Source organism: Danio rerio, chromosome 10, assembly GCF_052040795.2.
Source record: "Danio rerio strain M-AB ecotype USA chromosome 10, GRCz13ab, whole genome shotgun sequence".
Lineage (NCBI taxonomy): Eukaryota > Metazoa > Chordata > Actinopteri > Cypriniformes > Danionidae > Danio > Danio rerio.
Genome location: NC_141030.1, coordinates 40,658,412 through 40,678,009, shown reverse-complemented (window position 1 = coordinate 40,678,009; position 19,598 = coordinate 40,658,412). Strand labels below are relative to the sequence as shown.

The window sequence follows — 19,598 nt, the reverse complement described above, 5'->3', positions numbered from 1 at the left end:
ACGAATTAAATAAAGTTATTTTTATTTTACGAGCGCGCAAAGCTATTATAGTAGCTTCATAATATTCCAATTTAACAACTTAGGACACTGTTTGGAGGATGTTTTTTGGTATTTTTCTGGACTTTTCTGGACCATTGCTGTCTATTGAGGACGAGCGAGCATTTGTGTTCCAAAAATGAACGAAGGTCTTGGTGGTTTGAAGCAACGTGATGGTAATTAATTGGTCAATTTTGGGTGAACTAACCTTTTTTAGGAAAATAATCGACTTTTTGCAGATAGATTTGAGATATTCATGCATGCGAATGAGTATGATTAAGTATAGGCGTTTAAAGAAAAATCTGTCAATGTTTCATCTGTGTACTGTATATATCTATGGCTAAAACAACGGCATTAGTGGCCACAAAAAATTTGGTGAATTTCCGTACTGTTCCAGTCTGTCTTGTTATGAACATTCATATTTGGCTTTTCCGTCTCTCCAGTCTCTTGTAACCCGGCTGAAGGAGAACCTGGAGAAGATGACGGAGGAACGAGACCAGCGTGTGGGCTGCGAAAACCGGGAGAAGGATCAGAACAAGCGATTGCAGAGGCAGATCCGGGATATAAAGGAGGAAATGACTGAACTGTCAAAGAAAGAAGCAGAAGCCAGTCGCAAAAAACACGAGCTGGTGAGTTAGAGAGCGCCACCTGCTGGATACTGGATGTAGACCCTTGTTTTTGCTGTAATATCTATAATAAAGAGAAATTTCCACTATATTGTTTATAGTTCATGAAAATAGATGTAGTTCTTGCCTAAGTAGCCATGTCCAGTTCTAGTAAGGTAATGTAGAAAAACTGTGGTCATTTTCCGTAATACTGATTGATTGGACCTTTAACAGGAGATGGATATCGAAAGTCTGGAAGCAGCCAATCAGAGCTTACAGGCGGATCTGAAGTTGGCCTTTAAGAGGATTGGAGACCTTCAGGCCGCTATGGAAGACGAAATGGAGACGGATGATGATGATGACCTCATCAACAGGTATGAGGTTTGGCATCCTGTCACTGTTCACATGGCAACATCTCTCTGTAGGTGATCAGGATGAACACTGCATGCTACGATTGTTTACATAGAGGATTGTCTTAATTCTTTTGCTTTTCATTTTTCCTGCCAGATTTTAGTTTTTAAATCAATCCGCTGTTGACTCTTTGTCTCCTTTCTCCTTTATTTTTGTGTATGTTTTATTTTTGGCAGTTTACAAGACATGGTGACAAAGTATCAGAAAAGAAAGAACAAAACGTGAGAACACTAAATGGTCTTTGTTGCTGCTTGAGTTTTTGTTCATTGTACGAGCATGTGAAAATGAACTTGATAATGCAGCAGCATTTTTCTGTTGTCATCTTCATAAGCATGTGCTGTGTGTTTAACATGTTTAACATCATCATTGTGTGTCATTCACCTGATTTTTCATTAACACCAGCCATCTTTTCATTAGAAACATTTGTACATCCAAAGTTATTCATTCATTCATTTTCTTGTCGGCTTAGTCCCTTTATTTATCCGGGGTCGCCACAGCGGAATGAACCGCCAACTTATCCAGCAAGTTTTTACACAGCGGATGCCCTTCCAGCTGCAACCCATCTCTGGGAAATGTCCACACACATTCACACACACACACACTCATACACTACGGACAATTAAGCCTACCCAATTCACCAGTACCGCATGTCTTTGGACTGTGGGGGAAACCGGAGCACCCGGAGGAAAACCACGCGAATGCAGGGAGAACATGCAAACTCGCCACAGAAACGCCAACTGAGCCGAGGTTCGAACCAGCGACCCAGCGAAATTCTTGCTGTAATCCACAGCACTACCTACTGCAGGTTCAGTAAGATTTTTTTAGTTATGCTCAATTCTAAAATATTAGATCAGCTAGAAATTACTCTCCATAAGTGCAATAGTTATGAAATAATTTTTAAAACATGTACATTTGTAAAGTTGACATTGGAAATGTTAGAAAAGTCAGAGAAACTTGTATTCCCTGAAATAAGTTGGGAATCTTGAACTTGTGTTGGGAATCTTGTACACATTATCTAAGCGTTCATAAAAACAACAAATAAAAAAATTGTGGCTTTCATATGCTCTTGGTCGTATAAACAGTGAAACAAGTGCATCGATAACCATTCTGGCCAATCACAGATGTTTCTGTTGAGCACTAAGACATCATATCCAGTTAGCCAATGATTTGCTTTCTCATCTGCTGTAGCTAGTCATCTACCTCGTGGGGTCTACATCTGACCCCATGTGGGGTCAAGTCAGCTAACTGATCCAGAATATTTTGCATGCTAGATTTAGGATTTTCTTTGTGAGATGCGGTTTTCATAAATTCATGAGCAGGGTGTGAATTACAGGGGGGTTTGGGGGGGTCTGGACTCCCTAATTAACACTTGATCTCCCTGAAGATCATCAAAACAAGATGTATGGGGGTCTGCCCTTTAATAGTTAGTAAATAGTTGAGAACAAGAAAATATCAAATGTAAAAAAAAAAAAAATGAATGAACAAAAAATTTAAAAGTAGATTGGTAAACAAAATTGCCCGTTGTGCGTGAGATTGTGTATGGGTGTTTCCCAGTGCTGGTTTGTAACTGGAAGGGCATTTGCTGCATAAAACACATACTGGAATAGTTGGTGGTTTAATCCGCTGTGGCAACCCCTGATAAATAAGGGACTAAACCAAAGGAATATAAATGAATGAGGGGTTGAGGGATTGTCTGCTCTTTAATAGTTAAGAAATAGTTCCTCTGATCTGTATCTTTAATAAAATTAAAAATTAAAATAATAAAGACGCCGCAGTGGCGCAGTAGGTAGTGGTCACTAGTTCAAGCCTCGGCTATGTCAGTTGGCATTTCTGTGTGGAGTTTGCATGTTTTCCCTGCGTTCGCGTGGGTTTCCTCCGGGTGCTCCGGTTTCCCCCACAGTCCAAAGACATATGCTATAGGTGAATTGGGTAAGCTACATTTTCTGAAGTGTATGAGTGTGAATGGGTGTGTATGAATGTTTCCAAGAGATAGGTTGCGGCTGGAAGGGCATCCGCTGCGTGAAAATGTGCTGGATAAGTTGGCGGTTCATTCCGCCGTGGCGACCCCGGATTAATAAAGGGACTAAGCCGGGAAGAAAATGAATGAATGAAAATAACAGATAACTTAAATATACGTTTGATCAACCCTAATGGTTCATACAACTGTGAATGCATGTTTGCGCCAAAAAATATGAATTCAGCCTGCAAATTTAGGAGCACCAACTGACTGTAATGTGTATTTATATAGTGCATTATCACTCAAAGCACTTCACAATCATAAAGGGGGTCTCTCCACACCACCACCAGTGTGCAACATCCACTTGGATGATGCGTCAGCAGCCACAGGACAACGACGCCAGTGCGCTCACCACACGCTAGCTGATGAAGGAGTGGAGAGACAGTGATACAGCCAATGTAATAGTTGGGGATGATTGGGAGGCCATGATGGGTAAGGGTCAATAGGGGGAGTTTGGCCAGGACAGTGAGGTTACACCCCTAATCTTTTACGTGAAGTGTCATGAGATTTTTAATGACCATAAAGAGTCAGGACCTCTGTTTAACGTCTCATCTGAAAGACGACGCTTACTGACAGTATGGTGTCCCCTTTACTATACTGAGGCATTAGGACTCACACAGACAGCAGGTTGATCGCCCCCTGCTGGCCTCACTAACACCACTTGCAACAGCAACCTAGTTTTTCCATGTGGTCTCCCATCCAGGTACTGACCAGGCTCAGCCTAGCTTAGCTTTAGTATACACAGTCTTGGGCTGCAGGGTCATATGGCTGTGGCAAATTAAGTGTTCACAAAGGATATTTCTTGAAAAATAGGCGTGCATAAAACTAGATGCATAGTTTGTATATTATAATGTTCTTGCTCTTCTTGCTCTTATTATACTCTTGCTCACAGATTGAAGTTTAACAGTAAAATGAAAATTACATACAGTCTTTTATGGTCATCCATTAATAGGTGCAGGAAAGCAAACTGTTAATTTGCAAACTGCAAACTGTTGTTTAATATCACAAATGTCATAGAGAACCACTCAATATCCATAAAAACACTGAAAACATAATAACAAGTTTGATAAATCAGATGTAATTGAATTAAATATTTATAAATTTGGTTCACTGAGGCATATAACCGAACATAATCGAAAAACCTGACCCCCACGATCGTCAATGTATAACTCGCACCCTGTTCATGAGTAAGTGAGCCCATTAACTTTCAAATCGGACTCAAAATCTTGTATTGGCATTAGAGTTCACACTGTCATTTAAAGATTTAAAAGCGTAATTTATAGATACAAAATTGCACAGTGCTACAGTATGTGCTGGACTGAACGCTCTCATTGTATACGCTCTTAAGGGCTCTTGGTGTGCACCAAGTTTCGGATGGCAGCGTTCATCCTTATTTAAATAAACCAGACAACAGTGTAATCACGCCCGTGTTTGTTTTAATCCAACCAAACCAGCCAACACACCGTGAATCCCACTGGGCGAATTAAACTGTTATTCTGTGTGTTTTGAAAATCTGAAGGAAAGCACTTCCAGAGTAAATTCTAGTATTCCAGGCACTCTATGAATTCTTTGTGCGTTTTTCTGCTGTTTAGCACGTTGTTATTTGCTCATCTGTGTTGTTGTGCAAGTGTAAAGTCTTGGACTCGGGAAGAGGGGAATCTGCAGCATTTGGTTGATTTGCTGTAATTGGGTGGAACTGCAATATGCAACCAATAGAAGCAGATTGTCACAGTCGATTAGAGTCTCAGGGTGAGCTGTGTGTGTGCTTAATCTTTAAATTGTGTGTTGATAAGTTGAAAGCAGCTGAAGCCTAAAACCACTGAATTGCTTGTGTGTTTGTGCAATATATATATATATATATATATATATATATATATATATATATATATATATATATATATATATATATATATATATATATATATATATATATTTATTTATAAGATATTTACTAGATAGATGCTAGTATTCAGCTTAAAGTGACATTTAAAGGCTTAGCTAGGTAAATTAGGCGAGTTAGGGTAATTAGGCAAGCTATTGTATAATGATTGTTTGTTCTGTAGACAATCAAAAAAAACTGCTTAAGGAGACTAATATTATAGACCTTTAAAAGGTTTAGAAAAATTAAAAACTGCTTTTATTGTAGCTGAAATAAAACAAATAAAACTTTCTCCAGAAGAAAAAATATTACAGGAAATACTGATAAAAATTCCTTGCTCTGTTAAACATCATTTAGAAAATATTTGAAATATAAAAATTTAATTAAACAAATGACAAGAGGGCTAATTTTGACTTCAACTGTATTTTAAATATATGTGTAAGCTTTTGAGCGTAATTTTATAATCTAATTCTTATATATGCTCTAATAGTATCTGCAAATGCTCATAACATGTGCAACTGCATCCGCACATCTTCACAGAGAGATAGCAGTAAGAGATGTGACATCAAAATATATGAAGGGTTTTTTTCTTTTTCTGCCAGTGTCAAAAAATAGAGCCATTTGTTCTGGAAAGGGAGTGAAATCATTTCCCTTCTCAGATTTATTTTTATTGAAACCACTTGTTCTTGAGGCACTAACGACTGACTGAAGCATCATAACTCTCGTTTGTCTTGACCGGCCAAAAAAATGACCTTAATGTCAGCTGCTGTATCTGATTGAGCTTCTGTTGTTGGCAGTGGAGATGAATCAGATATGGACTCTGAGGTGGAGGACCGGGTGGATGGGGTAAAGTCATTGCTTTCAAAGAGCAAAGGATCCACCAAGACGCTCTCAGATGACGGCCCACAGAAAACCACCAGGTCAGTGTGAAAGCTCATTAGTTTTATTTTAAAGATTGGGATTATTTTATAAGGCCTAGAGAACTACAGACTAGACCATGAAGGAACTCTTTTCTTTAAAGGGTAAGTTCACCTAAAATGTTGTTTCCATCCCTTGAGACAAGAACACAAGACATTTTAGATGAAATCTAAAAGCTCCTTATCATCAACTGTCATGAAATGTTCAGGAAAAGTCCAGAAAAGGAACCAAAAACTTTGTTGGTCAGTGTTTTCTCTTTTTTGTGAGGTCATCATGTGAACTACCCTGATCCAGTTACTATGACCACTTATGTGAAGCTGCTTTGACACAATCTACATTGTAAAAGCGCTATACAAATAAAGCTGAATTGAATTGAATTGAATCATGGTGGGTGTTTACTATAGGTAATACAATGTATTGCCATTAGAGTCAAGAGCACATCATGAAAGTGTCACATCCTGCTTAAAGCTGATTTATACTTCTGCGTCAAGCGCACACATATGCTCCGGTGCAGCCTGTGCATCGTCGCATAGCCCTTGCCATTTTTCTGACGCGAATCCCTCTAAAAATTTAACTACACGTTGCAACGATATGAAGTGCAAGCTTTGTGATTGGTTGCTGGTAGCGCTGATGAGTGTGAGAGGGAATACGAGCCACGAGTCAGATGGAGCGAGTGTTCACGAGTGTCGAGTCCTGTGAAGCAGCTCTAAATGGAAACTGTGTTTACCTTATGATTAAAGTTGTTGCATGTGCGCTGGTTACCGCCTCAAAATTAGTGAGTTTGAGCTACTTGTACATTAAGGTAGCGTTCAGTAAAATCAAAACACCAGCGAATAAACTTGACACAGTGGAACATAAAAACCTACTGCTAGCTAGCGTTTCAGAAGTGTTATTGCAGAACAACACAAACATGCATGCGCTGTGGGTCGACGTTGAAGTATAAACCAGGCTTTAGTAAACGTGTACTTTGAATTGATGTGAAACACATTACCAAACAATACGAAAGTTTTTTTGGTGCAGATAAGTGTTTTTGAAGCTTTGTATGATTAGTTGAACAAGGGCTGGGCTGTAAATATTAATCGGTATTGATATTTATTGACCAAACACCATTGTCAATAACGATAACAAAAGTTTGGTATGATGTTCAGGTATGAAGGCTATAGTTTTATTAAAATTTTGGCTGCTGAGCGCATGCCTTGGAAGGAATACCAATACGCTTAGGGTATAAGTTTGTCACGATTTGCATGACGCGCACATGATGTGCAAGCAACACACACATGATGCGCATTTTCCAGGTATACCTAGTTAAAAAAAACATCTGAACTTTTCTGAATGCCGCAAGCGCACCGTGATTCATGTAAGTAGAACTAACTAATTTGCTTCACACTTTGTATGAAGTATACACATTTCAGTAATAACGGTAGACTAACTAATTCAGACAAACACAGCACATCCAAACAGTGCAGTGCTTTTTACTTTTCTCCATAACCTTGCATCGGAGCTGCAGCAGTGGTTTGTCTGTTTGTCATCCCCTGAGAAAACACTTGATGGTCACCTAGTCACAAGAGACTTCATAGACAATGGTGAAGGAAAGTACGCTTTCGCGCTTGTCACTTCAGGTCAGAATAACAACACATGGGAAAAAATTTTAAAAAAGGATGTAAGGACAACGCCAAAATGGCTTTTTGGTTTCTTTTCATGTGCATCTCAGCCACTACAGTAGCTCACCATCTGAAAGATTTTTAAGCAAAGGGGGTAATGTAGTCATTCAACCATTTGTAATGTTTAGCATGTATTTGAATAACGATAGTTATTTACTTTCCTTGTTTACAAACTTTGAGGTTTACTGTATCATTATTATTGACATTTTAAAACTAGTTGCTTTAGTAATGTTGGTAAAGTAAAATAAAGTGGTTAAATAACAAAAACTCTTAATGTATTGCTTTAAAAAAATATTCAACAATTATTGATATCAAAAAGGTTTGGGCTGATAGACGATGCCATTGTCCATCGCCGATGGCCAATAGACAACACGATGCTGGGCCGGTATCGCGATCCATTGCCCCGCCCCCATCGCAAACCCACCTGCGAAAAATACACACACAGACCTTCTTTACACTAATAAGTTTTAGTGTTAAAATGGCATTTTAGAACAAAAATTATCCACATACACACCGTTTTACCTGGCATTTCTGAACAGCCCTCAGTCTGCTGAAAACGCACATCACGTGACCACACACACACAGACACAGACACACACACACAGCCACACGCTGTCCTGCGCTCCTCTGATCTCCAGGCAGAGAGCAGTGCACGTCGGAGAGTTTATGAAGGATGTACCGCTGAATTGCGTCTCACTATAGTTATAACGTGATATTCAGACATCTCAAGTCTCCCAGAAGTTCCATGAGTCTCTATGCATTTTCGGGACTCATAATGCCCGCAAACGAGTGATAATCTCCCAGAAATCGCGCGTCTCTCTTATTAAGTTGTGCACCCTTCTCACCCCCGGATCCCTCCTCGCTCTTTAGACATCAGTGATCGTTTTTTTTGCCCAATATCAACCAGCCCTAAGTAATTATTAAAGTTACATGGAATGTTTTTGGCTCCTTTTCTGGACTTTGAATGTTTTGGGTCATTGCAGTCTATAGGGGATTAAAGATTTCTCAGATTTCATCTAAATATATTAACTTGTGTTTCAAAGATGAGCAAAGGGTAGCATGGTGGCTCAGTGGTTAGCACTGGCGCCTCACAGGAGTTTGTATGTTCCCCCCCAGTTAGCGTGGGTTTTCCTCATGGGTGCTTTGGTTTTCCCCACAGTCCAAAGACATGCGCTATAGGTGAATTGAATAAACTAAAAGATGAGCGAATGTCTCATAAGATTGGAACAATATGAAAGTGAACAATTTAGAACAATTTTCTTTTTTGTGTAAACTAACCCTTTAACTATGAACTTCTTTTAACTTGACCATTGCATTTTCAGAACATCATGTCATACATCAGATGCAAACGACAACAGGAAAGTAATGCAGTATAAAAATAAACAGTTCTTTGTGAATTACCAATTAGAAAGTTTAATTAAAAAAATTAGCAAACCTTGAGGAATAAATAAAGGATCCTGCCTTTTCTTTGCTGAGATGACTGGTTTTGTAGATACATTTACAGGATTAAAATATTTAGGCACTATCGATGTGGTTCACCAGAGTAACCGCCAAAACATACATGTCTTCTCCATCTGGGAGAGGTAATAAGAAGCTGAAGACAGTGTTTGATGACTTAAGATTCACGACTCGCACTGAGAGCTGCTGCTACTGTTCTGATCCTCAGTAGTATTAGTATGGAGCTGTTACGTAACGGCCATTAGGGGTTTAATCGCTTTACATTTATTCCTGGAGTTGGTGTAAAATATGCTCCTAATTTACCACTCAAATCTCTTGGTTCTTTCAATTCATGTTTATCTCAGTCATGGGTATCATCCTGTTATATTCACAGATCATTTGCAGTTCTGCTGTTTTTAACGTGTTTTCTGTCCATCTTAGACACCCCAATTCTGCTAATGCAGACGTGAAAGATGTAAAAGAAGGAAAGGAGGGGAAAGAGGATGTTAAAAAAGACTCAGATGAGAGCCGTTCGGTGTCTGTGATAAGTTCGCTTAGCTACAGGAAGCGTGCACATCAGAAGGACTGGAACGGAGGTGCAGGGGATGAAACTTCGCTTTTCAGTGCCTTACGGGAGCAGCCGGAGATGCCTGACCGATTGTCACTGCGCAAAGCTAAAACCAAATCCACAGACAGGCCTGGAGATGACCTGGATGACCGAGGTTCGGTGATCTCCCAGGCTTACTCGGAGGCTGCTATTAGGGCCAGGAAGGGCCTTGATCGTCGCTGGACCAAGAGTAGTCCAGAATTTGACAAGGAGTCCATGGTATCCTCAGTGGCCCCAAGCCGAGCTTCTACCCGGCGTGGGATTGACGAAGATGAAGATGCGCGCTCTGGGGTGAGCAGCTTCAGCTTGCGGCGTAGTACTTCTTGGATTGATGACAGCCGTAGCGATTATGGGTCAGCGAGCACCAGTCATAGGCAACGCTCTAGAAGCCGTAGTCCCGGAAGCACAAGCGTAGGCTCTCGAATCTCACTGGCACGCAGCACCAGGCTTAGTGAATTTGGAGTTCGCTTGAATAATGATGATGTTGATGAGGATGATGATGTTGACTCAGTGAGCGTGGCAGCATACAGTCCACGTTCTCAAGGACGGAGTCTGTCTACTCCTGCCCAGATGCGCTCCTCTGAGAGCCCAGTGGATGCCTCTGATATTAAACCTGTGAGTCACCGCAACTATCTGGACCCCGATCTGGAAAAGGCTATCAATGAAGTCCTGAGCTTCAAACCAATTAAATTTAAACGTCGCAGCTTGGAGGACTCAGATGAAGAGTTGGAGGGAGGTGGGGGTGCAGGAGAGGACGAAGATAGAAAGGGCACTAAGAGTTTGCTGCAAGATAAGGATGATAAAGATCTGGGTCTTACACGTTCTGCTTTAGATTCTGGACGTTCTGGAAGTTCTATGAGTTCCTTCAGCTCCAAGAGCAGCAGGAGGAAGAACAAGAAGAAGAGCAGGCGCTCTGAATCTGACAGCTCCTCCAATGAGGGTCATTCTAGAAGGCATTCAAAACGGAAAGATAAGAGAGGGTCAAGAAACTCCAGGAAGAAAGAATCCGGATCGTCCAAGTCAGAATCTGAATCATCATCTTCCAGCTCTGCATCAACTGTTTCATACCGCAGCTCAAACAGTGTGAAGAGGACAACAAATCAGAAAGCCTCCGATGGGGATCGGGAGAGTCCTGTTGAAGAACGACCCCCCAGCAAAAAAGAAGTGAAGAAACAGAAGAAGAAGGTGGACAACTTGGTCATGAAATATCTGTACAAGCCTGACAGTGATTAAGGATCATTAACAGGTGACCTTGGTTGAGCGAGGCTGAGGATTGATACTCTCAAGAAGTTTCTCTCTGAATGCATGATGTGTTCTGCTTTGTTCAACCTTAAGTGCACAACAACCTCAGATGAAATCGAGATGTGTTGTCTAATAGAAAAGCATGTCTTGATATTGTCACCTGAGCATGGTTTGGAGTTTAAAACAATGACAACGACAGATTTAATGTGTGACCACATACTAACACCCAATTGCTTATCTTGATTCTCCAAGTAAGACATGTTCCTTGTTGGTTCTAAAACAACATGCAATCATTCAGATGTTTGGAGGATGTTATGCTTACACTCTCAGCTGTAGCAGCCCAGCAGTCAGTGGGACAGTAGCCATTCAAAAGGTACAGTTTTGTATCTAAAGGGTACATGTTAGTTGCTAAATGATCCATATTGGGAGCTTAAAGCTATATATTAGGTGACCCTGTACGTTTGCGTTATACTCCAGACAGTGAATGTTCCTATTGGAATGACTTGGATGACTTGAACAACATTACCTGTTACTGAGCTTGAAGAACATTGTGAACCTATCATTATAAACCATTTGATTTTACTTTTATACTGTAGGTAGTCATTAGAAACGGACAGCTAAAGGGACTGAGTAATTTTGCTTGTTTGATAGGATAGATAGATGAAGGGAAAACGCAGTAAGCCAAAATTACTGTACACAGAGATTTAGGGATATTGCATGGATATTGAGACATTGAGTTTAACTGGGGGGCAGTTGTGACCTAATAGTTGGGGTGTTTGTAATCATAGGTTGCAGGTTCGATTCCTAGTACCAACAGGAATTGAAGATGGGAGCAATGAATGAACCTCACACTCTCTAGTCTTCGACACCCAGCTGAGGTGTCCTTGCTCTTGTGTGCTCATAGTGTTTATGTGTGTGCTCTCACTGCTCACTCATAATGTGTGTGCACACACTTGGTTGGAGGACCAATTTCTTCACTTTAAATTAATCATTCAGCAGGACTTTATCACAAACGGTAGCTATGATTCCATACAAAGATGCATAAAACTGGAATATCTTTAAAAAAACATTTGCGAATAAAGCATTGTTTTCATTCAGTAAGTCAAAGGGAACTAAATTGTTTCCTGAAAAAGTGGTGCCACATATCAAAAAGAAAATTGGAATTTGTTGCGGTGGGGTATTTATTTTCTTATATACTAAATTACTTGCACCTCAGAAGATGAAGTCAAAATGCAATGCAATGCATTTTCAAAATGTATGCGCACGTTGGCGTGCACATTTAAAAAACTGTATGCGATATTTCAAAATGGGCAGCCCAGTGGCTCAGTGGGTAGCGATGTCACCTCACAGTAAGAAGGTCACTGGTTCGAGCCTCGGCTGGGTCAGTAGGCATTTCTGTGTGGAGTTTGCATGTTCTCCCAGTGTTGGCGAAAGTTTTCTCTGGGTTCTCCGCTTCCCCCTCCAAACCCCCCGAAGTCCAAAGACATGCACTATAGATTAATTGGATAAGCAAAATTGACCGTAGTGTACAGTATGTGTGTGAAAGAGTGTATGGGTGTTTCCCAGTGATGGGTTGCAGCTGGAAAGGCATCCGCTGTGTAAAACATATGCTGGATAAGTTGGCGGTTCATTCCACTGTGGCGACCACAGATTAATAAAGGGACTAAGCCGAAAAAAATAAATGAATGAATGATTTTCCAAAATGTGCGTAAAAATAGCTTTATGGAAACATAGCTGGTGACATTTTTGAAGCTACTACTTTGTGCATGCCATTTTGCACATTTGACCTCTCACAATGGACAGGTTTGCGATGAACGTGTGATTTTAACATTCTCTATACCTTCTGCTCAATTTCTGATTCTAAACAAACCTCTTATGTCTTCCCAGCCCTCCTCTCTACAGACCACACTCAGTGCAAAATGAAGACGACAACACTGGACCAGATGAAGACACTACACAAACTGGAAGAACGGTCCTTAAAGACAGCAATGGTGATATCCAACCCTCGGAAAGCACCGCATAGATCTGATCTGCTGCTCACGTGCACTGAAAAGTGCCTCGGTTTACCTCTTATTTACTCTAGTACTGACTCACACTCACATCAGACTCATTCACATAAGTCTACAATGGTACTGAAGATTAATGTGTAGTAGAATATTTTCTCTGCAACTTTGTGGCACATGTATTTATTTACAGTAGATCTTGATCCATCGACAACTCCTCCATGAAAATGAAGTGATATATTATGAAAATGAATGAGTCTTTATATCTAACTTATGCTTATTTTGTTTGGTTAGAATATGAATCTGCTTTGATGACATGTATTTTGCCTTGAATTCGCTCGAGTGAACTGTTTAGCACAGCTTTACTGTAGTTTACATTGAATTAAATAGGACGTTTATCTCTTATTTCTTTGTTTCTAAATGAGCTTCTATTAACCAAATGGTTTTCTGAATGGCAGCATTCTAATCTTAAACTCTAAGTTTAAACAATATGTATTTTCATGTGGGGTGCGTTATGTTTGGGCCTTAATCATATTTATACCCCCTTAAGTTAATATAAAAATTTTAGCACTACATCATTTACTCTGCCAAAATTGATTACAGATGGGAGTGTAATAACGTATGTAGTGTGTGTTTGATGTGTGCATGTGTTTTGCGTGTGTTTCCTCCCTTTTTTCTATGCATTAAATAAGACTTTTATTATGGAAATTACCTGCAAAAAGAGTCTGTGCAATGGCTTATGCAGTAAATGCAAATGATATATAAGAGCAATATATATATGCAAGGAAGAGTTTTGCATTTGTTATTGTAAATAAAAGATGCTGGTAAATTTTTATGCCTGTACTTGATTTCTGATGAATCTATAAAGTGTCATGTACAGTTTCAGCATTTACACATAAACTAGTATAGAGAGTTAAGCTGGCTTTTTGTCTGTGTTGGGGCAGTTTTAAAGTTTCATCACTGATTAAGAGACAAACATGTCCGATTATATTTAAAGAGGATTTTATTTTCTTGCAAGAGGGTCAGACAGTATTTTAATTTTAAAATATGCAGAAGGACTTTTATTTATTTTAGTAACCTGGGTCAAACGCTTCTGGTAAACTGTATGCTGTTACAAAATCTGCATGTTTAAGTTTAAATTAAATGATCTTCACTGCCTGATTAATATACAATATAAAGTGGGTCTCAGAATGCATTAAATACTGCACCATGTCTTTAAAATATGAATTTTTTTTTTACTCCAGTATTTTCATTGGAGTTTCTGCGCTTGCCTGCTTATCCTGATGGCGCCTGTGTGTAAACGGATTTTCACCCTTTTTTACACTTGAACAACTAAATGAATGCTGAAGTCTATTTAACCAATTATATTTTAATAACATTGCAACATCAATTCTGTAAAAGGAGCTGTATAAAATTGAAAAAAAGTCACATTAACCATTCACCAGAAGTTTATTGATATGGGAAGAAACATTAGCTGTGCATATACTCCATTGCCACAACATCTGTCAAATGCAACTTCTGTACTTATCTGTTCAAGTATTGGTCTGTTATGCAAGTTAATTAAAAGCATAAAGTATCACAACTTATTTTGTGGAACTGTCTGAAACATAAAAAATGAGATTAGAATCTTACCGTAGCTTAAATTATCAGATTGCAAAGTAAATACAAAGCATACCTGTCAACTCCCAATCCCGTTTTTCCCAGGATTCTCCCTTATTTTACAATTCTATCCTGCTATCATCCCATAAAGGTATTTTCCTGTTTTTCTACCACATTTTTAATCTTTCTATGAAGGGTGGCGATGAACATCAAAGAGCCGATCCTCCCTATTCGCAACCCATACTGCCGAACCACCAGGGGACACCCCTTGCTCTTAAACATGAATCTGTTCTGTACTTTTATTTCATTTAGGCTTAAAAACACTTTGAAATAAATATAAAAACGGCAGGATTTCCTTCCTTTTCATTATAGGCGCAATTGCCCCTGCTGTGCAATCCTCAAAACAGTCAGTTCATGTAGCGGTGCATGACTCTCAGACGCATTTTCAGAGTGATAAAAAGGCAGATTCTGTACACGCAATGGGTTTTGGCTGCGTGTTTGAACAGACATGTACACATAATAATAATAATAATAATAATAGCTAAACAGGTCAATTTTGGTGTTTTTTTTAACACAGCAAATATTGTCTTAAATGTTCAAATTTAAATATGTAGGAAAGCAATCGCTTTCATTATAGATCTGTGCATTTTTAAAGTGACGCTTCTGTTATTTAATGTAATCAATTGAAAAATCTAAATGAGTCATTCACACTGCTCTTTAATCAAAATGTTTAAATTATAGTGAAAAAAAGCTAATGAGATTTGAATCAATTTCTTTATAATAGCTATTCATTTTAATAGGCTAAACTTTAATTTATTTGCAGCTTTTTCTAATGTATATTATTTATTTTTTTCCTTTGTAATCAATAAAAAACTATAACTGACCCTCATTTTCACATTCCAATGTGTACATGTATAATACAAAGTGACTTATTTATCCATAATTAGGGGAAAAGTGTTACATGTACAGTAATACAAACCAGAAAAAATTCATAATTCTGGCAAATTTTAACTTAAAAGTTTGTTCAAATGTGAATAAAAGCTGAGAAAATCATCGTCTTATTATCTTTGGGAGAAACCTGTATCATTATCCAGTCAAAAGACAACTTTCTGGTTGAGTAAAAGTGACTTTAAAGGTGAGGTATGTAAGTTTGACACTCAGTGGTTGAAGTAGGTATTGCACACCTGGTTCAAAACACGCAAGTGCAGGTTGCCAGATTAACGACACCAACAGCAGTGTGCATGACTGTTGAGCCTGAAGGCTGATTTAAGTTGTGTTCTGCACATTTTCAAAGCAGAATGTCTGATTTCAGCATTGTTTTTCAGGCAAGGATGTTGACTTAGCATGTTACTTAAATATCTGCAAGCATATTATGGTATTTTCTTGCTTTAGAAGAGTCGAAAACTTACAGCACCTTTAAGTTAGAACTTGCCAGAGCTATGAATAATTTTAGGCTTGACTGTACATGTAAAAATGTTTGTGAATATTGTGGTGTATTAAAATAAACTTGGAAAAGATGAATCTTCAACCACCCTGATGAAAAACAAAAGTTTGCTTTGCTACTTACTACCATAAAACTGTATTTTATTTTGCAAGGTTTAAAAAAAGCGTCTGTCTAACAGAGTACATAGAAGGTGTGGAGTCTGCAAACACAAGAATAGTATTAATCCGAGGAGTCTCCAGGGAGCTCTTAGATAAACAGCATTGTGGGAACGCACGGGAGAGGCATGCTGGGATATCCCGCTGCTTTGTGTTTGGGCAGATCCACAGTTTCTGTCTGCTCTTTTCTGATGCTCTTGAGTGGGAAAAGCTAAAACAGCAGCAGTACACTATGATTTAAACTCTCCCCTGCTTAGTCTAGTGATAAAAATTAAAGTCAGTTTGTAGCCTGTTGAGTCTTGTGGTGCGTTGGTTTATTATTTCAGAGTTAGTGTTGGATGTAAACCGTTCTAGAGGAGTGCTGTTTTCAGGATAGGCCTACAGGACAGTAGCTGGTATTCCATCACCTTGTGTTAAAGGGATAGTTCACAAAAAATAAATAAATTTACTTGCTGTTTACTCATCCTCCTCGAGTTTCTGAACACAAATGAAAATATTTTGAAGAAAGCTGAAAAGTTGTCAACATTAACTTCCATAGTAAAAAAAATAGTATGGAGTCAGTGGTTACAGGTTTTCAGCTTTTTTCAAAATGTCTTCTTTTGTGTTCAACACACAAAGGTTTGGAGCAAGTGAGGTGTGAGTAAATGATGATAGAATTAAAATTTTTTGGTAAACTATCATATAATTCGCAAAACATTTGACATTTTTACACTTGTTTGAGATGGTTTCGGACTTGTGCAATGAAGATTTAATGCAAATAATGGGACATTAAAACACATTTCCAGAATTAATTGTAATATAGCGAACATTGCACTCACGTGATCTATTTGCATGTCTTGTTTACTGTTGGTTACTAGGTTACCAATACTACAGTTGGCCACTCTAACAACTTGATGGAAACACCTTATTTGCATTTGGGATTTTTATCTTTTTATGCAAACTTTGAAAAGGTTCACTTCACATTAGGATGGAAACCCTTTTAATGATGTGTTTCTTTTATGACTTGGGTTCATGCATACTTCTTTTTGGCTCTCAGAGAATCAACTGATTATGTTGTAAAATAATGTCTGGTTTAATTTGTAATGCACCAAAGTAAAACACATAAACAACAACAGCAATTTTTACTGTTAGAAAAGTAAGACTATTCACCATTTTTCATGTGATATTATGCACTATTATATAGGAAAAGCCACCATATCTGCCGCATCTGCATTCATCAATTAAAGATTACAGAACTTAACATTTGAAGTAGATTAAGAGTGCTGTTTAAGTTTGCAGTTTGCTCACATATTTTATTTTTCTTGTGAAATGTTACCTAAAAGGTCACAACAGTGGCGCAGTGGGTAGCATGATCCCCTCACAGCAAGAAGGTCACTTTTTTGAGCCTCGGCCGGGCCAGTTGGCATTTCTGTCGAGTTTGCATGTTCTCCCCGTGTTCACATGGGTTTCCTCCGGGTGCTCAGGTTTCCTCCACAAGTCCAAATACATGCAGCATGGGTGAATTGGGTAAGCTAAATTGTCCTTAGTGTATGTGTGTGAATGAGAGTGTATGGATGTTTCACTGCATAAAACATATGCTGGATAAGTTGGTGGTTCATTCCCCTGTGACAATCCCAGATTAATAAAGGGATTAAGCCAAAAAGAAAATGAATAAATGAATGAATGAATGAATGAATGAATGTTACCTAAAAATTGAAACAAACAGAAGTTTTATGGATGTCTTTACCTCAGATACCTATAAACTTTGCCCAACCAATCAGACTAGAAAATGAGAACAAAATCACAGCAAGCCAATCATAATCCATCTAACTTTACATTTGACAGAATGCAAGTGCAGCGGGAGATTAAAATAAATTAGAATTTCTTTTCGATGTTGATGAATGAGTTACAGTTTTGGCTCTTGTATACGGCAGACCTTAACTGTTATATAATGAGTATTATGTTGTTCCACCAGATGCAGGACTGTTTCAGGGGTGTTTAAAAAAAATTAAATTCCCAAATCTCAGCGAGTTTAAACTTCAACAGTGATTTAGCACCAGTTTGCTGCTCCCGAAGCTAATTAGCATAGTCCTCTCTGGGTGGACGATGGATTTCTTCTGCTTTAGCTAATGGTCTTTTAATGCGTCCATTGTCAGAGAAAAGTCAATATAAATTTGACTTTATTATTCCCCTAATAAATACGCTCTGATCGTCGTGCTCTGTGCTTCTTGTTGGGAGTGTTGGGATTGTGGGTTGTCTGTTGACTGATGTTCCCGTTGAGACAGATGTGGGAACATCAGGAATCACGATACAAGGCGGCTAATCGTTTTTTAACAGCTTGTTTTGTTTATAACTGCAGGGATGAGAGACGAAAACTATTTGCAATATATCTGAAAGAATAATTCTTGAGTAAAAACTACCGCCTTTTATTATTCATGTTTTAATGATCTCTACAGTGTTGAGATCCCCCTAAAGACGTATGTTTTAGAACTTGAAACTGCTTAAAAGCACAAATTAATTAGCCATTTAATTCCAGAGTTCATTAGCAGAGCAGATGGGAGGAATTCTGTAGGGTATATATAGGCAAATGATCCATTCATAGATTACCAGGCTGTTTCGCTCTACAGAAATCCTGCACTTGACGCAAACTTTGTGTTTCAGTGAGTAAGTGAGAAGTTTTTGCAGTGTAAAACTCACAATATAATGCTGTTCAGTCTGTTTATTCTTCAGCAGGGTGCATTCAGATTGGCTGTCAGTGTTAAAAAAAAAATTCTGACAAATGCAAACCATTTCTTGATGTCTGTTTTGTTTTGTGGCGTCATAGAAAAGCTACTGTGTATAGTGGATTTCTTTTTCTTTTGCTATTGGAGCCGATTGAAATGCTAAAATGTAATTGTGACTGAAATATTTCATCTTCTTTTAGAAAAACAAGCAAAGTTTAAAGTACGCAAGCAGCGGTATATTGCAAGTTACAAGCATTAAGAAAATAAACAGTTACATAAGAGTTAAAAAAAGCAGCTAAAAAGTATCTGTTGTTTGCAAGAGCTCTGCAAATTGACGAGTTATGTGTTGTTTACTTACACAGCACTTTATACAGTAGATTGCTTTAAAGCTAGTTTTTATGTTCAATGTAATGTAATGTGTATTTATATAGCGTATTATCATTTATGAGCCCTTCACAATCATGAGGGGGGTCTCTCCACAACACCACCAGTGTGCAGCATCTACTTGGATGATGCGACGGCAGCCACAGGACAATGGCACCAATGTGCTCACCACACACCAGGCTCAGCCCTGCTTTCAATTTCTACTGTAATCTTCCACTTCTTTTTATCCTTCTGTGTTTATGCATGTATAAATTTGAGTCCCAGAGCCCTGCCTATTTATTATGTGCCTCATTCTAGAATTGCAGATACATTTCAAGCATTTTGGTTAAACATAAATGTTAAACTGAATCCATTGTTAATGTAAAATATTGCAAAATGCTCGAACATTAAAGGAAACATTTAATTTTGTTACTAAATGTTGTTTGTTTTATTGTTAAACCATTTAAACCCAAAACAGAGTTATGACAGTAACAGAGTTACCCACCATTTTGTGCTTTA

General features: G+C 38.5%; 1 protein-coding gene across 19 annotated transcripts in view; it reads left to right on the top strand.

Annotated features, from left to right (window-relative positions):
- myo18aa (myosin XVIIIAa) overlaps nt 1-13,649 on the top strand; it is a 124,669-nt gene extending 111,020 nt beyond the window's left edge. For 5 of the 19 annotated variants that reach the window (XM_087271165.1, XM_087271169.1, XM_087271163.1 and 2 more), the window contains 6 exons: nt 480-665; nt 876-1,015; nt 1,229-1,273; nt 5,746-5,868; nt 9,406-10,817; nt 12,701-13,649. In XM_087271165.1, coding sequence (XP_087127291.1) covers nt 480-665; nt 876-1,015; nt 1,229-1,273; nt 5,746-5,868; nt 9,406-10,804 — 1,893 coding nt within the window. In that variant the 3' untranslated portion in view covers nt 10,805-10,817; nt 12,701-13,649. The remainder of the gene's footprint in view (nt 1-479; nt 666-875; nt 1,016-1,228; nt 1,274-5,745; nt 5,869-9,405; nt 10,818-12,700) is intronic. The other 14 variants (XM_087271174.1, XM_087271172.1, XM_087271177.1 and 11 more) reach the window with 3 other exon arrangements.
- Nucleotides 13,650-19,598: the final 5,949 nt, after the last annotated feature.